General features: G+C 34.2%; 1 protein-coding gene across 6 annotated transcripts; it reads left to right on the forward strand.

Moving 5' to 3' along the window:
• Nucleotides 1–14,750: 14,750 nt before the first annotated feature.
• On the forward strand, nucleotides 14,751–20,070 carry LOC113321455 (elongator complex protein 6-like). 6 transcript variants are annotated; one of them, XM_026569369.1, is made up of 7 exons: nucleotides 14,751–14,952; nucleotides 18,070–18,349; nucleotides 18,448–18,520; nucleotides 18,763–18,977; nucleotides 19,093–19,239; nucleotides 19,390–19,543; nucleotides 20,055–20,070. In XM_026569369.1, exons 2-6 carry the CDS (start codon nucleotides 18,134–18,136, stop codon nucleotides 19,510–19,512), a joined length of 774 nt encoding a protein of 257 aa, XP_026425154.1. In that variant the 5' UTR covers nucleotides 14,751–14,952; nucleotides 18,070–18,133; the 3' UTR covers nucleotides 19,513–19,543; nucleotides 20,055–20,070. The 6 variants fall into 6 exon arrangements, with proteins under 6 accessions (XP_026425154.1, XP_026425151.1, XP_026425149.1 ...); XM_026569366.1 differs by lacking the exon at nucleotides 20,055–20,070 and adding an exon at nucleotides 19,653–20,001; XM_026569364.1 differs by lacking the exon at nucleotides 20,055–20,070 and having other exon boundaries at nucleotides 19,390–20,001.
• The last annotated feature ends 749 nt before the right edge of the window (nucleotides 20,071–20,819 follow it).

Consider the following 20,819-nt stretch of genomic DNA (forward strand, 5'->3'; position numbering starts at 1 on the left):
TTTAGCATCTTGATATATCCTATTATTGATTTGCATAAGTATAAAAAATTACTTTGATAGTTGTTATTAGATTGATCTAGGATTCGACAAAGTATTTTATGGAATAAACAGAATAGCCTTTGTCAAACGCATATCACGTTGTTTGAAAAGAGTTGTTACCGAACAGATTTGTTGTTCCTTTACTGTTTGGAATACGAACCAAAGGAATGGTTCCAAGTGAGTGACTTATTACAAGTTGGAGGCGCAGGGATACTGAGGGAACTAGGTGAACTATAGGTTTTGGTCTCAACTATACGAAGTTGGCTTAGATTTTGTATAGCGGATTGATTCTAAGATTATTCAATTCTCGACAATGTCCTGGGATTTTTCTGAATTTGTGATTTCCTTGTTAACAAAATCTTGTTGTGTCTTTTACTTTTCTATTTTCACAATTATAATTGTTTTATTATAATTAGAAGTAAAATACACAAACGGTAATTCCTAATTACTTGATAACAATCCTATAGTGTTTGGTTAAGTCCGAACCTATTATAAAGTAATCATACTTCGTGGTTGTATTGTCTCGATCTCGTATCCATAGACGATCAGACGAAGTGTGAACCGATTAGTTGTATTGTCTCGACTCAGTCCATAGATTATCACTTTAGGAGAAAAGAATTATAGGTGGAAAAGTTTTAGATTGAGGTATATTTGGGTACCCTCTTTTTTTCAGACTAGAAGGTTTGTTGGAATTGACTCATTTCTTCATGAACCTTATATTCCCATGGTCGTTGACGACAAGGAGTTCGGGGATGACAAAGAACTTTTCATAGGTCTGAATGTCTAGGGAACTTCTTATGAGAATTTATTCTTATGTTTTTAAGAAGGATAACTAGGGTTTGGAATATCCATTATTGTGAGTACACATAGTTATTGCCAATGTTTTCATTTGTAATGTTTTTAGATATATTTATTTAAATTCTAAGTTATTTGGAAGATGATTTTTGCCGTATTAATCTTTATGATTTTATATATTGTAAATTGTTATGGGATATGTTGTTTACATCCGTGAACCTTGACTGTCCCATATGTGCTCAAACGTTATCTCTATTATATGTTAGTATGAAAGTATTGATGAAAGACAGAATGAACTTTTGACAACAAAAGTTAAACCTATTATGTATTTATGTAAATATTGATGGAAAATAGGATGAACTTTTGTTCACAAAGATTAAATCTATTATATTTCATTGTGCAAATAGTGATGAAAAATAGAATGAATCTTTGATTATTCAGCAGTATTGGTCTTCCTTGATCCATATTTTTATGAAAATACTATGTATCTCCGTAAGTTCTCTTATGTTGAGCTTGGCCAATTGAATTGATCATTTTCGCTGTGGTTAATTCAATTGATATTTTTGGATACAAATTCATGTTTCATGTGATTTGTTAATGTCTAAAGAAATCCTTCTTTTCTTGTAAAAGTAAGGTCGCTCTTGTTGTTCTTTCGGGAATGACATTTTATGGGGCGAGAGTTCTTTTTTGAACTTGTGCTTGATTTCCATATCTTTGTGTGGAGTGCGTATATAGGGGTTTATCTTGTATCTTTATAAACTCCTTGATGAGTGCATTTATCTTCGGCTATATAATTGCATCTAAACAAGTTGGTATGTTGTTCTCTTTTGGTCATGAACTATCTCTATGAAAAATTCATGAGGATCCCACTAGTTTTTGTATTTTTGCCAATTTATATTGACAAAAAGGGGGAGAATTAATGTGTACTTCACACAACAAATACATATGGTTTACGGATCATCATGTAAGGGGGAGTAGTTTCATTGTGAAATGAAGTATTAACTAAGGGGGAGTGATACATATCACCATAATATTTTTGTTAAAGTTGCGATACAATTGGACTTTGATGTTGTGTTAATACCATGACACTGTATAATAATGATTGAGAACAACTGTTTTCTCATTGTTATTGCTATGGATCTTCAACAACTATGATGCCGAATTGAATATCTATGAAATCGTGGGAGTACTTGGAAGTGACAAAGATTTCAAGTAATGTTGAAGAACCAAGGAGATCAGGCATTTGGATGAGAATCTACAAAGTTTATTTATTTTGTAATCCATATGTATTGATAGTTTTGTCACGAAAATTGACAAAGGGGGAGATTGTTAGAGCACTGCACATTCGAACTGGCAAGCGTTGCGATCTCAAGCTTGTTTGTCAATGTTAGTGATCAAAACTATAAGTCTTGATTTCCAGTATACTTATAGTGATGTCTCAGACTAGGATAGATTGTGTAGTTGAGCATTAGACTTCACGACGTTCATCAATTGAAGACGAAGAACTACTAAGGAGAGCATGTGGAACTTAATCAACAAAACGTATGTGGAGATTAAAACTCATCTATCACCTGGAAAGTCTATTTCTACTCTATATCCTATATTGAGACAAAAGTCGTATTATTATATAGTATTAGATTATAAACATTTGAGATTTCGAGCTGAGTTTAACTCGCTTACATATTTCTCGAAATATGTGTTGACAATCTTTCGCTTCAACCAAGTTCATCTTATATTCTTAACGAAAGTCAAAAGATAATGACGTGAAAATCTCCGAGTAAAATCTTACATGGTTTGTGTGATAGAATCATTTGGTGTAGACTTAGAATGTTTCGTTATGATTATTTCAATAACTTGAAAATTGCTTTGATGCTAATAGTATGTGAAAATGGCTATTGTCATCCTCTAAGAAATTTTCAATGATTTAAATAGAGTTTAGAACTATTGGATATGAACATAGTATGCATACTAGCATATATGTAATCCATGTCCCGGAACCATAGTATGCATATATGTACGCGTATTGGATGGTTTGTGAAAGTCGGGGTACCAAGTACACATACCGGTACGCGTGCTGGCGTAAGGTATGGGTCCGGATTTTTCTGCTGGGTTTTTGAAGTATACTGAGGTATGCGTACCCGTTTGCATACTGGCGAAACCAAACTCAGACCAACTACTTAGGTATGTGTACCTGTATGCATACTTGAGTAGTTAAAGTTCTAAAATATGTATGATCATGTACTAATACATTTATATAACAAGGAATGCATTCTTTGCAAACCGTGGCTATAATGTTCATGAATTGATTCGAGTGAATGCAATCGATTTTTCTTCAATTGTGTTCTTGTATACTTCTATGAGAATATATCAATTGAACAACTCTATAACTAGTTTCATTTGAGTCATTTGAACTAGTTGTGGTTAAGATGAATAAGTTTGATATGAGAGTGTTCATCTAGCTAACATTGGATAACTATCATTGATCCAACATGGTGTACACGTTTAAGTACGGTTACTCAAACGTAAATGAGGACACATTTCATTTGTATATAACAAGCTAAGTTATATCTAACGATTGAAAGATATTAGCTTGAATCTAATCAGGTTTTCATATAATAATGAATATTGAATGCATGGTTACAAAGGTAACTTAGATTGCAAACCCTGATTTGAAAAATATATAAAGGAGAACTATAGAAACTGGGAAACCTAATCCCCACATCTCCTATGTGATACTAGTTGCGACTAGAGTCGATTCTCCTTTAACCTTAGGTTTTTCATGAAACCCTGTAGGTTAACGACTTGAAGACTTGGGATTGTGAAGCCAGACCCAACTATTTTCTCTGTAGTTGCGTGTTCTGATCTTACTTCTATTATCATGATTGAATATTATCTTTGTTAAGATTTTATTGAGATTTATCTCCGATATGTAAGATCAAAAGTAGTCACAAACATCTTCGTCTCATCGTTTGTGATTCCACAATATCTTGTTACGCTTCCATACGATTAAGATTATTGTGAGGTGGTTTGTTCTTTGGGAATATAAGTTCAATTTATCAATTGGTTCATGTGTACCTTGATTTCAAAATACGGAACAAAAATCGTAGGTATTTATGTGGGAGACAGATTTATCTATTTCAATAGACTTTTCTGTGTAAGACAGATTTGTTTATCAAGTCTTCGACTTTGGGTCGGAGGAACTCTTGGTTGTGGGTAGATCAGCTAAGGGAATCAAGTGCATAATATCCTGCTGGGATCAGAGACGTAAGGAGCACGACTGTACCTTGAATTGGTGTGAGATTGATTAGGGTTCAACTACATTATAGTCTGAAGTTCATTGGTAGTAGGCTGGTGTCTGTAGAGGCTTAATACAGTTTGGTGTTCAAAGCTGGACTAGGTCCCGGGGTTGATCTGTATTTGTGGTTTTCCTCGTTAACAAAATTCCGGTGTCTGTGTTATTTATTTTCCACATTATATTTTGTTATATAATTGAAATATCACAGATTGTGCGTTAAGATCAATCAATTAGATAATCCAACCTTTGGTTGTTGATATAAATTGATTGATACTTAAACATTGGTCTTTGGTAACGTTCAAGTTATTTCTCTTATTCAATCAGGCTAGCAAATTCCTATTTGTCGATTGCAAATTGAATTGAGAAATACAGATATAAACTCTTTGACATACTTTTATATATATTGAGTCTGACTATCTAGTTGATTCTCTTGAAAGTATATTGGAGTTTGTCTATTCAGATTGCCGAACGAAATATTGGGTATAGTTGTTAGACTCCCCACCTTTTCAGATTTAATAATGCATATATAATATAATCTTTAACAGATGCTCGGTTACGCGAATAATTATACTCTTGAGTATAAGTTCAATAATGTTTTCTTCATTTTTGTATAATTTCTAACAGTACACATACACTATACTCTTTAATAGAAGCTCAGTTTTGTGTATAATTATTTTTGTTTCATTCGTTTTTTGTCCATGATCCTATAATTATATACATTGTACTCTTTATTAGAGCATAGCTCGATTAAACCCACCAAGCGTTGGTATGTCAAGTTTGGTTGTCATATTTTAGTGAATCAAAACTCATTTAAAGAGTCGCTTGATTATGTACTAGAACAACTTCATATAGGTTAGACTAGAAAGATTAGGTTTATGAGACATACAATTATTACTCTAAGACTTGAATAATGTGAATAAGTAACAAGCTACAACGAAGACATCATCCTTTTTCTTGAGGTTAGTAATATTTTGACTTGAACTGTTTCATTATGAACGTATCTTTCAAGTTGTGCTATATTGAAAACATAACTTCAAAGCTGTGAATGATTATACTCTAGTAGTAAGACATGATCATATGATCATAGTGTTAAGAAATTATAATATAATGCTTATCTTTTGAACTTCGTATATAATACATCGACATAATCGTATGAATGCTATTGTGATTATGTGTATGGGTTAAGGTGAAGATTTCATCCTAGGAAACAATGTTTACATTTATTTAAAGGGAGTACATTCATGAATTTGTTTTATGAATCGAAAGGGAAATCGCTAGGCTTATTGGTATTATTATTCATTGCATATATTTGGATTACCATTATGTGTGAGTTAGTAGAACCGATATTAACTTGTTACATATCTTGGTAAAACTAGTCGTAGTTCCTGACTTATGATTTGGTATGACTTTCATTAGTGTAACCGATCCTAAGTAATCACCTGAGATGGTATGATCGATATTTGTAATTGGTGTAACCGATCCTAGTAATTGGTGTGACCGATCATAAAAGAGTTATAATCGATCTTTGTAATTGGTGTAACCGGTCCTAGTAATTGGTGTAACCGATCCTACTGACTTGTTTAACCGATCATAAGTATTACCATGAGAATATGGTAACCGGTCATGGTAATTGACGTAATTGATCCTAGTAACTGATCTAACCATCCCAGTAACCATATATGTTTTTGGTAGAACCGTTAAACCCATGATAAGTGATTTGATAATTGATATTGATCAATCATATATAGTTCTTAGAAATCAGATGAACCAATTCTTGATTCGTTTGGAAGTATGGAAATCGGTTCCAAGATTGTAAATATGAAAAACGATTTAAAAACTAAAGATATAGACATACTTTGAACATATGCAGTAATTATTATATTTTATTGTTCAAATATATTTCTTAATAAATAAAGGAGAATCCCGGATCGAAATAAATTGAGAATATTTTAATTAAGGTTTTTAGTTTTGCATGCTTTTAATTTCCAGCAATTAAATGCATATCTCTGGAGAATAAAAATTAGTAATGTGCATTTACTAATTTGAGATTTTCTAGTGAGATTTCGGTCAATATTTGGACAGAGCATTTCCAGGAATTATGAAAAACCGATTTGGGCTTTATTGCATATCTTTGAGAATGTTCGGTTTTGGAAATTCCTTGGTGTCCAAACTTCCTTTGTCTATAAATATTGAAGTTTGCATTTATATAAAACTAATCCTCAAAGACAACAAAACTACCTAGTTGTGTTGTTACCGGTGGAGACGTTTATTCGGAGAGGAAAATACCCTAATCAGGCGAAGTCTCTTACGACTGCTCGTTTTAAAGACTTCTTTGGGATTGGGAAGCTCTACGAGTACCGTTGGTGGGAAACTAGAGAATTGTAGTATTATTAGTTTTCAATTTGATGTGATTGACTAACAGTTGTTGAACTATGATTGCACCTAGTTTTTTTATGCTTGAGAATCTTCTCTTTCGATATAACATTCAAACAAACTAGATCGAAGCATCGACGGGGATTTTTAGAATTGTTTGTAGATCTAAAGACGTCTTGTGATAATCCATCGTTAACAGACTCCGTTTTGTATGATTGATCACAAGAGATTCAAGTTGTTTGTGTGCATGTGTTTATTGAAGATCTAAAAAGATTTGAAGATTAAGAAGATATTTGGGTTCATAATCTTTGGTGTGCACAAAATTTGATTTGTTGGAGGGATTCAACTATCAGTTTATATTTTGATAGATTAAATTTTTTAATTGTGTAGATCGACATCAATATATTGTCTTTGTGACTTAGAAGTATTGATTGCAAAGTCTAAACCCAACTACTTTGGTAATTGTATTTTTAGATAGATCTCGGATCCGACAAAGGAGTTTATTGGTTAAACGGAAGAGCCTTTGTCAAACTCATATCACGTTGTTTGAAAAGAGTTGTTACCGAACAGATTTGTTGTTCCTTTACTGTTTGGAATATGAACCAAAGGAATTGTACCAAGTGCGTGACTTATTACAAGTTGGAAGCGCATGGATACTGGGGGAACTAGGTGAACTATAGGTTTAGTTGCTTGGTCTCAACTATACGAAGTTGGTTTGATTTTTTTTATAGCGGCTTAATTCTGAGAGTATTTAATAATAGACAAGGTCCCGGGTTTTTTTATGCATTTGCGGTTTCCTCATTAACAAAATCTTGTTGTGACATTTACTTTTTTTCCGCAATTATAATTGTTCTTATTATAATTTAAATTAAATCACACAAATGTTAATTCCTAAGTACTTGATATCAATCCTACTGTGTTTGGTTAAGTCCGAACCTATTATCAAGTAATCATACTTCGTTGTTGTATTGTCTCGATCTTGTATCCATAGTCAATCACACAAGTTACCTTGTTGTCGTATTATCTCGATCTCTTATCCATAGACGATCACATGGAGTATAAACCGATTAGTTGTATTGTCTCGACTCAGTCCATAGACAATCACTTCCGGAGAAAGGACTTATAGGTGGAAATTTTTTAGATTGAGGTATATTTGGGTACCCTCGTCTTTTCATCTTCCACTGAAAATGGAAAATCCGGGAATGATGGGGTCTCATTTAACATGTGTGAAATGTTAGCTGGACGCTTAGATTGTTGATAGTCGTTCCCCGGATGCATTCTATTTCCACCCTCATTGGAGATTGACTGGAGGTTGGATCTTTTATTGGAACGACGCCTGCTTTCCTGAACATCTTTACGAGCTTCTTCATTCTGGAACGGTTCGGATCGACTAAGTAAAGCAGCAACGGATCTCTTAGAAGCTTCTGATGCAATATGAAAATTGATATTTTCCAAGAAGGACACACATAATTAAATCACCTTTTCATTGCGAGAACTCTGATGAGAATGTGATAAATCCCACGAGTCTTCTTTCTGAGCTTGAGGAAACATCTCTTGATCTTCATGAGCAGACAAGTTAGGTTGGTGGCGACCTTAACGTGACCATAAGCTTAATCTTCCTCACCAGGAATAGGAATATGAATCTTGGAAGAAGGACTACTACCATCAGTATTGATCCAAAATGAATTGTTGATGGCGTTTCCTCCAGAATGAATAGTGTTGGTTCCTTTGATAGTTGATTCGTGAGGACTTTCAAAAGAGTAAATACTTTATCTTGTGTATTGAAAATAATAGCTTGATCCCTGACAATATCATTCAAGATTTTCATCAAATCGTGAATAATTGTTAAATATTAAGACTCCATAGCCTCGACAAGGGTTTTGAATGAAAGAACGGATTCAGGAATAACATGTGAAGTATTGTCAGTGCTAGGAGAAGTAAAATTAGGATTGATGGTATCTAAACCATTCCTAAGATCAACCATCTTGAGAAATTTAGGAAATTGAAAATGAAATTGGGAAATAATTTTTTGCAGCCGAGAGATTAATCTCCCACTGTGGTCGCTAGTTGTTTTGGGGTAAAAACTGATTATGCTGGAAATGGTAACTTTGGGTGTGGCGCCAAGAAACGAATATAAACCCTACACAAATTCACTACACTGGAGTACTTTATATTCGAGAGATCAATCTGTATAATTCTGTCATAAACCAAGAAATGTCCATTCAAGCTTTGCTTCGGTCACAGACTGAAGGAGAAGGTTTGATCTTAGGGAGGGAAGCGAAGAAGGTATTGAGATCAGAATGGTTAACTCTGAAAGTGTGGTTATTTTATGACTTGTATCATAACGTGGAACTCTCTTACGGAATGCAAGCTATGAGTTCTTTGGTGTTTTTCTGTATACTGTGTTAATGATCGTTGTTCGGTTGGATACAAGATCGAGAGAATATAACAACAAAGTATGATAGCTAATAATAGGTTCGGACTTAACCAAACTCTATAGAATCACTATCAAGTATGTACGGAGTTAACTTTTGTGTCTTTTACTTTTAATTATAATAAACAATTATAATTGCGGAAATAGAAAAGTAAAAGACATAAAAACATTTTGTTAACGAGGAAACCGCAAATACAGAAAAACCTCGGGACCTAGGCCAGAATTGAATACTCTCAGAATTAAGCCTCTATACAAAATCTATACTTCTTATAGTTGAGACCAAGCAACTAAACCTATAGTTCACCTAGTTTCTTCAGTATCCCTGCGCTTCCGACATTCAATAAGTCCACCCACTGGAACAATCCCTTTGGATCATATTCCAAACAGTAAAGGAACAACAAATCTGTTTGATAAAAACTCTCTTAATTCTTTCAGATGAAGATTTCTCAAGTCATAATCAAAGGCTCTTCTGTTTAACAAATAAACTCATTTGCCTGGTCAGTTCAATCTATCCAAAAACTACCAAAGTAGCAGAGTTTAGATTTGAAATCAATCAATATAGAATCAAACAAGAAACTATAGGTGATGTCGATCTTACACAACTAATCAATCGAATAAATCCGATTCTAATTGGATCCCAGCCGATCAAGGTTTATGTACACCAAAGATATAAAAACCAAATCAGAAATCTTCTTTGTCTTCAAATATTCTTTAATCTTCAATAAACACATACACAACACCACTTGAATTTCTTGTGATCAATCACGCACAGAATGGAGTCTGTTAACTATGAATTATTACAATAGTCTTTAGATCTACAAACAGTTCTAAAAATCCCGTCGATAATTCGATCTAGTTTGAGTGAATCTTATATCAGAAGAGATATTCTCAAGAATAAACAAAGTAGGTTCAATCAAAGTTTTAACAACCGTTAGTTAGTCAAATCGATCAAAAACTAAAATAAACTGATTATCTATTTTCCCACCAACGGTAATCATAGAGCTTATTGATCCCATATAAGTCTTTAAACGAGCGGTCGTAAGAGATTTCGCCTAATTAGGGAACTTTCCTCTCCAGATAGATAGCTCCACCAGAAACAACAAAAAGATGAAGTTTGCCTAGCTCTTAGGATAGTTTGCTAGAAATGCAAACTTTGGTATTTATAGACCAAGGATGTTTGGACATCAAGGAATTTCAAAAACCGAATATTCTCAAGATATGCAATAAAAGCCCAAATCGGTTTTCATAATTCCTGGAAATGCTTTGTCAAATATTTCTAAAATCTCACTAGAAAATCTCCAATTAGTAAATGCACATTACTAATATTTTTTTTCCAGAGATATGCATTTAATTGCTGGTAATTAAAAGTATATAAAACTAACAACCTTAACTAAAAGATTCTTAATTTATTTCGGTCCGGGATCTCCTTGAGTTATTAAAAGATAAGAATTATTGAACATGTTCAAAGTATGTCGACATTTTTTTCTTTGTAAATCCTCTTTCATATTTACAATCTTGGAATCGATTATACTACATTTCCAAATAAGTTTAGAATTGGTTCATCTGTATTCCAAGAACTATGTGATTGATCAAATATCAAATCACTAATCATAGGTTTACAGTCTACCAAACATAAGGATAGGTTCTACCTTATATGGTTACTGGTTACATCAGTTACCAGGATCAGTTACGTCAATTACCAGGACTGGTTACCATATTCTCATGGTAATACTTGTGATCGGTTACACAAGTCACTAGGATCGGTTACACCAATTACTATGACCGGTTACACCAATAACAAGGATCGATTACAACTCTTTTATGATTGGCCACACCAATTACTAAGATCGGTTACACCAATTACAAATATCGATCATACCATCTCATGTGATTACTTAGGATCGGTTACAATAATGAAAGTCATACCAAATCATAAGTCAGGCAATGTGACTAGTTTTACCAAGATATATAACAAGTTAAGATCGGTTCTACTAACTCACACATATTGGTAATCCAAAGATATGAAATGAATAACAATGCCAATAAGCCTTGCGATTTCCCTTTCGATTCATAAAAAAAGTTCATGAATGTACTTCATTTAAACAAATGTAAACATTGTTTCCTAGGACGAAATATTCACCTTCACCTTCACCTTTACCCATACACATAATCACAATAACATTCATATGATTATGTCGATGTCTTATATACGAAGTTCAAAAGATAAGCACTACTTCGTATTCTAATTCCTTAACACTATGATCGTATGATCATGTCTTACTACTAGAGTATAATCATTAACAGCTTCACAATTATGTTTTCAATATAGCACGACTTGAAAGATACGGTTAGGAATGAAACAGTTCAAGTCAAAATATTACTAACCTCAAGAGGAAGGATGATGTCGTCGTTGTAGCTTGTTACTTATTCACATTCTTCAAGTCTTCGAGTAATACTTGTATGTCTCATAAACCTAATCTTTCTGGTCCAACCTATACGAAGTTGTCTCTAGTACATAATCAAACGACTCTTTAAATGAGTTATGATTCACTAAAATATGACAACCAAACTTGACATACCAACGCCTGGTGGGTTCAACCGAGGTATGCTCTAAAAATCTCCCTCTTTGTCAATTTTAGTGACAAAACTCTTAATCCATATAGATAAACATCCGCATTAGTTAGATCCCTCACTATACGAGTGATGGCATACTACTCGGCGCTTCTACAACTTGAGGCATAATGGAAGATGCTATCCATGCTACAACGTAAGATAATTGTGCTGAATAACTGAGTCACGAGCATTATTTTATGAAGGGTCTTCCAAGTGGTGAGAGATGGCGTATTAGTATAGCCAGAGAATATATGGTGAGGCCTCAAGTCTTATTTATAAATGAACATATTTATCTTCTTAATTTGCATGCATTCGCGAGATATATTAACATTTATGTTTCTGGTATTCAACATGTCTACACTCCTATGATTGGGACTTTGTTGCTAGAGTGCAGAAGACATATACTCAATTTCCAACCAGAGAGCAGCGCACGCATACTCAGATTTTTAAGCAGTACAGATGATCTGTGCTCGATTACTAACTGTAACTAATTTGTATACAACTTCTAGGTAGTGTAGGGGACCTGCACTCATTTCTAAGCAGTGCAACGGACCTATACTTAATTTGTAAGCAGTGCAGCGGACCTGTACTCAGGTCTCAAACTAGGGCAGTCAATTGTCCCAATAATATACATTGATTACAAAAAAAATGTATTGTTCATTTTATTAATTGTGTACTTCTACAAGGTTATGCGTAATAAAAAAATAGTTTTATTTTGTCACACCAACAGTTGCATTCAAAATATACTCCACAACACAAAGAACTTGGAAAAAGTTTCATCCACCGACAGACCAGGATTACAACAAAAAAAATGAAAAATAGAAGACAAAGATAAAATTAAAACAAATTATACATAATTTTTTCGCAAGTGGTTCCAACTGTTGAGGTGAACAAAGCAGAGTTTCACCAACTCTAGTCACGTATGAGGGATATGCACTGGAACTTGGAAAATTAAAGCACTCTGCATCTGAAACCAGATAGACAAACAAGCCACCTTACCAAGTCATTGCCCTACTTTAGACAAGTTCGTTTACAGTTTATGCAAGTGTGATGAATCTGTAACCCTTTGAGATGCAAGCGACACAACATGAAACCGAGGATCTTTCAACTGCATAATACAGGCAAAAGAAAGGTCATAAATACGACTAGAAACTTTATAAACAAGCAAATAGGTAAGCAGAGAGACATGTGAAGGTTACAAAGTTACAAGGTAGTTTAGTATCTAAACTTTTGTTGGCTGAAGGATGGTATATATCAAATCTCCACTATACAAAGTAACAAAATACGATAGAATAAAATATTTTAGCAGTATACATGTTTCACTAGTGGATTATCAAGAATACTCGGCGAAAGCTGAAACACAAACATTAATACACATTTTTATGACTTAAGATTCCATACACAATTATGAATTCCATATACTAGTACCATAAACAAAGATTTCTAACAGTTGGGAAACTATACACTGTCTACATTTTTTTTTTCCAGTATAGGCTACATACAAAGAAATTATACAAAGCTTTTGGTCGGCATCCTAGCAGCAAGATGGGCTGCAACGCCTTTTTGGAATATATACACATATGTTTTATTAGTGCAGATTCTAGTATAGTCTGCATATACCTCTATATATACTCCTCTGCACGCATAAATACATTTTTTTTCCTTAGAAGTGCAGAATATATACACATTCTTATCATTGAAGATTTGATATACTAACTACATGTTTGTCACTATAGTCTACACACACCAAAGATCAATTTTAGGGGTGATATTATTATCGGGTACTCAACCAACTCAATATTTTTCGTAACTTCTATCGCAACTTGTTTTAATGTTCCGCTTGGGGTACTCTTGGTAGGTGGCTCCCATTCTGTGATGTCAGTGGTTTAACGTAATGAGTATGCATAGCATACCATAACTATAGCAAAACACAAACAAGACTGACTAAGAATGCCAATATTCTTTATTAATCCTTTGGGGAAAAAATCAACTGGCATAAATCTCTATTTATTATTCCATCACATGTATAAAAATCAAACAAATAATCACAGTATAGGTAATCTGTACTGTTAAAATAACATATAATTTCAAAAATTAAGACATTATATACATTATTCACTCTCATTACTATCTTTTTTGTGAACTACATCTGATAAAAACGCAAAAGAATCACATAAAAATGCATATAATAGCTACATTATATGCTATCTGCACTCTAGGATCATGAAAAAAACTTTAATGCATATATCAAAAATGGAAACAAACAATACCTGCATAGCCGAAACAAACAATAAACAGTAATTAATTCTATCAAAAATCAGTTGGTATAAATCTCTCCATACTATTCCAGTTCATGTAATAATATAGGAAATCACACTCTAGAATCATAAAAGGAACTTCAATTGCATGTATCAAAAACCAAACAAACAACATTTGAACATAAGAAACCTGTCAACCAAAATAGTATAAGAAGATTACGCTGCCAAAATAGTATATTATGTACATTGTTACATAAATAGCTAGGTCCAAATAACCTAAGTTTTTCAGTATAGTGAATCTGCAATATCATATCATAATTGAAACTAACACCCCGCATTGTGAAAAATCAAAATACAAGTCTGAACATATTTGTTTTACCGATATATATATTTCATACCCTTGGATTATGCTTTCTAGGTATAATTAGCCTATGATTCTTTCAGTATAGTGAATCTGTATTGTCGGATTATAAAGTGAAAACCGAACGGTGTGTTATTTGCGATGGGTATTCGAGCATAAGCTATATTGTTTTCACAATACAAGATATATGTATTATTGGATCATAGCGTGGAAAACAAAAATGAAAATAGAAAATAATGGAAAACACATATGTACCTTTGTGCTTACTATTTCATTTATTCGTAATATATATATTTTTTTTTCGTTGTTGGTGATTTTTTGTAAATCATCTTCTACTGTGTTAGAGTAGAAACTTTTTCAATTACTTCTTCTTTTTATAGAATTTTGATGATTTTTCTTGTTTTTACTATTTTAAAATTATAGGGTTTTAGGTGGAATTTTATAATTATTTAGCAGGGAAACAAATTAATTCTTAAACAAAAATGGATCTCCGGCTAACTTAAAATAAGGATGGGCCCTACGAAAACTAACTATTAAAATGGATGGGCATAGGACCAAACAAGAAGTTTCCCATTAAAAAAATTCCTACTTGTGCCAGGCGTCATTTAAACCCTATTGTGTGAAGTTTGCGTTGATCTCTAAAACCCCAGCAAGTCTTTGAAACCTAAGAATTCAAACGCCCGCAAGCTTTACTGAGATTTTTTTTATGAACAATTTCAAAACTGTTCCGGAAATCATTGATTCAGACATTCAGTTCAAAGCTTCATATTTCAACGACTTGTGAGTAAGTCTTGTCTATATATTCCTTTTTTTTTCGCAAACTAAAACCTTTAATTACTGTACACACTGCCATGTACAGTTCTTTACAAAGATTGTCATACAACGATTATGATTCGTCAGCTCTTGGAATTGATGGATATTCGTCTAGGTTATAGTGTATTTGATCAGATTTGAAACACTTTAGCATTTGTATACAATGCTCCGTCAGCGTTTGATAAAAATCAAAGAAGTGCCTTTAAATTGATTGTAGTTTTAGGATTTTAAAGAGGTCATCACAAGTGTTAAGTGTTAATATAAGGTTTTACAGTGATGGGTGCTCATAATATCATAATTTCACTATCTGGGTTTTGTGTTTGTCTAGATGTTGAGTTTAAGAAGTTTAAGGGCAGGCTGAGTTGGAAAGGAACTGCCTTTGGTGGTAACAACATTTTTTTGTTAAGTTGGGTTATGTAAATTTTACAATACAGTATAAAAATGATAAGCCTTTTTGGTCATTTATACTATCCATTATTATCATTCACTAGTACCCAAATACCTCAATTGTTTCCTCATGTTACTTCATTCTGAAAAATTGATTGGTGTTTAGTGTTTTTCTAATTTTCTAGGGTTTGGTATTTAATTGGGGTTTGATTTCGAATTCGATCAAGAGACGAGAGTTATTGGCTTATTGCTTTCCTAATATTAATACAATGATATTGAATCGTTGATTATTGAAATTGTCTACAACTAGTTAGCATCTAGGTGTTTTATGAATTTTTTTTGAAATTGCATAGTTTTGCTCTGATTTCTGGATGACATGAAACTTGTTTTAATTTTAATTAAGGGGTTTGTTATATAACATTTGCTAATTCAGTGGCTTACTCAAGTCTGGGAGCTATTGCAATGGTTCAGACTTCTCTAGACAGTGAAGCGGGGTTACAATGGGAGTCTTGGAACTGTGTAACTGCTGCCGCAGTGCTTTGCAGACAGTTCTCGTTTTGCAATCTGTTGTAATCACAGTTTAACTGTTGACACCTTCATCACAGTTTTTGTTCCTGCAGTGTATTGCAGTTTATTTGCAATGGTATTTTCCTACTTTTTCCTGCCTCTATAGCGTGTTTAGACTGTGGCAGGCTTGGTGATCCGTTGCAAACTGCTGCAGTCGCTGTTTATGGGTCTGCAGTCAAAGAAGGTTATGAGTTGGGAGTCTGTGCTTTAGATTATGCACCTGCAGTGTGTTACTCTCTTTCTGCATTGGTTGACAGTGCAGTTTATACCTCTGCAGACTTGTTTTTGTTTGCAGTTACACCCTTGTTTTGAGACCTGGGTATGCTCTTACTGTAATTTTGTATAGGCTTGGCTTTCTTTTTAATATAAAATTTCACCAGGGGTGATCCTTGGTTATTTTTACAACCGACAACTGAGATTAGTGGTAGTTTAGTCAGGCATCAGCGACAAATAGACAACATGTGATAGCGAGCACAGGTACGATTATCAGATTTATTTGGTTTATTCTTTGTTTGCCAAATTTTTTTTTAGCCCCCCCACCCCCATTTAGAAATCTTGGCTCCACCACTGCTATCAGGTGACTGTGAATGATTGTACAAGATGTTAGTTATGATAGAAATTGCATTTTCTATCGCAGTAATTCCATAACACTAATTCCTTAAGTAGGCCTATGTGGAAGCATTACACCACAGGTAGATACTTGTTTAAGTAGGGCTTCAGTGGGCTTAATTAAGTAGGGCTTCAGTGGGATTAATTAGAAAAATATTTTTAGAGTTTTGGTGTCGTTTTATATGTGCAGTTGGGGATTGCTTGGTTCTGCTGTAACCCTTCCAGGAATGATGGCAGGACTGAAATTTAGCTGTACGGCATCATAGTAGCTTCATGTTCTTAAAATTTTGATTTTTGTGATTATACGTTGATTATTGAATACGGGGTTCGATTTGTTTCTTTATTGAAGTGGATTAGGATAATCAACTGTATAACAATGTAGTGCATAATCCATAGGAGAACCTGCTCTCTTCTGAACTAAAACTCACAACTCACAAATTCATTCAACGAAGAACTCGACGATGCACCAACAACAGAATTGAGATATGAACTATTACACAGTCAGACTGGGAAATCCCATTGAAGAGTTGAAAAGAAAGATTCTGGTGGTTTTGAGTCTTTTGACAAAGAAAATGTTTTACTTGGTTAAAGAGAAGCCTCATGATCAAGTTAACAACAAAAGGTTATTATGACTTACGATTTGATAGTGATTAACTTTATTTATGTTGGTTTTAACAAGAGATGAAATAGACAGGAGGAAGGGGTTCATTAATGAGAAAACCAGGAAATAGAGAAAAAGGATAAAATGTTGATTAGAGAGAAAGTTGATAGCCTTTTTGCACTGTAAGCTGAAGTATGCTAAACTTTCGAGTGATCATTTAGTTTGAAACAACTTTAGAGTGTAGAACTTCAACGCCGCTTCTACATAAAACAGGCTGATGAGCCTAGCTCACTTTATACAACAATAAAATAAATGTAGCACTGTATGGCTGTTTTTCCTAGACATGTTTCCTTCACTGTATAGTAGCTGAGTATAAGCTTCTAACTGTCACTGTCACACAGTAATTGATTTTGTAAATGGCATATAATTTCAGTGCCACTAAGTTCATGTCCTTGATAAGTATCGTAAAATAGAGGCTTTTAAAGCCAAGTTTCAAGAGTATTAAACTTTGTTAGTATTTTGCACTGTTCTGTGAAGTGTTAATGCAATCTATTTATAGATTACTATGAAAAACCTGTATTAAAACTCTTGGTCTGGATTTCTATTTGCAGTCTGCATTTGATGCAAGTTATACCCTTTTTTGTTTGGACAGAAAGGCACTGAAATCTTTTGATTTTGGAACCTTTAGGCCAACATGAAGGTCAGGTGGCTACAAAGTGGATCGAGTTGGATATATACACAGATGGACAATTAAAAATTTGTGGAGTTGGCCAATTTTCCAATATCGATCCTAGTTAATACCATAATATTGTTAGTTTATAGAAGAGCAAATAATGTTGATACTGGAGCTGTGGAACAAATTGTAACTCTTATTTTTGTACTAATAGAGGGTAAAAATGATGTGTTTTCTGGGTTTTGAAACAGAACGGCACTTGCATCGCGCGTGCGTCTTTGCTAGTATTTTCTTGCGAAAAGTTGAGAGAATCGAATGGAGCGATCTTTAAACCTATTGGATGAAACCCTAGTTCATATTCCTTCTTCCAAAGGGAGAGTTATTCTGATAGAAGATCAAGTTGAGACTAGTGGAGCTTTTGTTCTTCATCACCTCATTAAGCGTTCTCTTTCCATCGAATCTTCTGAAGTCGTTATCTTTGTTGCTCTTTCGAAGCCTTTCTCTCATTACGACCGCATCTTAAGAAAACTGGTAAGCTCTTTACTCTTTCTATATCTATATATCTTATAGAAATCAAACAATTTCACTGTCAATTAATGGAATTTCACTAATGTGTTGTTTGATATCAGGGATGCAACTTGGTCGCACAGAGAGAAAATGGTAAATTCATATTCATCGACATGCTTAAGCTCGAATGTCCAGGTAAAATCCATTTACTAGTTTGGATTATGAGTAGTTACCTAGTTATAGTCATGGACATTATCATAACCAACAGTGTTGCAGTCTAAGGTTATAGTCCCAGATAAAGTCCATACACTTGGGTCTGTATGTGTGTAACTATTTCAGTTTCTATAGAAATGAGCCACATTGTCAAGTTTTATACCCTTGAAATATCAACACCACTTATGTGTATGAAATTTGACTTTGATTTGTTTCGTTGATAGATGGAGATGAAGGAAATGGTGTTGGAGGTGGATTGATTGATTTGTATCGAAAAATCCAGAAATCCGTGGAAGTTAATGCTTCGACTTCACCTGAACTAAATAGATGCATAACCGTTATGATGGATGATTTATCTCTTTTAGAAGTGGCTGCTAAAGGGTCTTCAACTTATGTCTTGGATTTTCTGCATTACTGTCACACCTTAACTTCGGAAAATGTAAGTCTTTGTGGCAATCCCCATTTTTTCTTGTTTATTGATATATCTGTCAACTTTCTTCGCTCCTGCTCTCTTTCCCATTAGTAACAATACTTTTCCTCTCATGTCCCCTCAGGGTTGTTCTCTAGTTGTATTGAATCACAATGACATCTATTCAAGCAAGACGGGCCCGACACTCATTCTTCAGATGGAATACCTTGCGGACGTTGTGGTAAATGCAGAGCCTTTGGTGACTGGTTTGGCTACGGATGTCCATGGACAGGTATTATCATCAAAGGTCTAAACTATGTTTTCAAAACAGTTGCTTTTGCAGTCCCTTGTTCTATACACTTTTGGAGTGTAAGGGCCTGCGTTACCAGAAACTATTTGATTTTATTCTAAATTTTGGGTAGCATCTCCTTTCCTACTACAGCTCACAGTTCTGAACAAGGGAGCTATCGATGAGCATGGGGGTGTAAGAAGCAAGTTGCACAATTTCCACTTTAAGGTTAAAGAAAACAGCGTCGAGTACTTTTACCCTGGGAGTCGGGCTTAAACAATGGAGCATGACAGTGCATGTTAACAATGTAAGGTTTTGGAGATGATCTGTTCTGTTTTTCAGTGCCAAAATTTTCTTTGCATTGAGTACTGTTTTGCAGCAATTTCAATTTATTATATTGGGTTATGTTGTCTTAGACTCTTAGCCGTTGCCCTGGGAACTGGAATCACTTGAGTTGACTCTTGGGTATCCGAGTAAATTTTGTTAGGCTTCTGTCGGCCGTTTAGTGCAGTTCTCCAGCTATTCCTACTGTTACCCTAATGTGAAGAGGACCTATGGAAATTATGTTTTAAAGCTAGGACTTGCTGCAACTAACAACATGGCTAAACCCTAAGGATTATTTTAGACTGATGCTATAAAGAGGATATTGCTACTGTAAAATCAATTAACTGATATTTAGATTTGTACATTTTATTCATCTTCGAAACCTGCATCCTTATGAAATGTATATATTTTTGAATTATGGAGATCTTAGTTTGTGTTCAAGTTCTATTGATTTGCTTCTCTTTTCTTTGATGATTATTGGGGCTGAACTCAAGAGGAGGATGTGTATCCTTCAGTATTTGATCCACGTCATTGTTGTTAGCAAGAGGAGCATTAAACATTGCACACGATATTCTTAATTAAGGTTTCAGCCTGGCTTATCTTTCCACTTCGCAACTTATGCAAATTACTAGAGCACGCATCAGCTGGGTTTCTTAGATAATTTCGCGAAGTCCATGTCGCGGGACACATTCTGTGTTGGATAATCTGAGAACTGTCGCTGTACATTTGGTGTGTTACAACACATAAGAAATCTGTCTTAGAATCTGACCCTCTCAAGCAGCCTCTCGACTTAAAATTCCGAATTCGGGCACCATTATTCCCAGATATGACTAATTGTTGGTCATCAACCCTTGCGAAGTTGATTTACAGTTATGGCATATGGTAAACATTTAGAAAAACACCACACAGTAAAGGTAGACATGGTAATCATCACGGTGAATGTAATAGTTTATTAGTGAAGAAATGAGCACAATTGCTCATTTGTAGTACAAAAGAAAAATAAAAACTTCCATTGTTTCATTGGGAATAGAATAAGAAGTATTGAGATATACCCAGAAATGGTGTATACCTGATTTCCTTAACTCTCCTGGTAAGGACTGAGATGGCAGGGACAACTTAGGGTGTGATCTGACTTCAATTGGTGTAACCATTGCAACAGGAGTCAAAGACCTTCTCAGAAATCAGATTTAACAAGATTGCATGGGCAACTAGCTCTGCATAGACATAAGCAATAAACAACAAAGAAAGGCAATAACCAC

This window comes from Papaver somniferum, chromosome 11 (assembly GCF_003573695.1).
Source record: "Papaver somniferum cultivar HN1 chromosome 11, ASM357369v1, whole genome shotgun sequence".
NCBI lineage: Eukaryota > Viridiplantae > Streptophyta > Magnoliopsida > Ranunculales > Papaveraceae > Papaver > Papaver somniferum.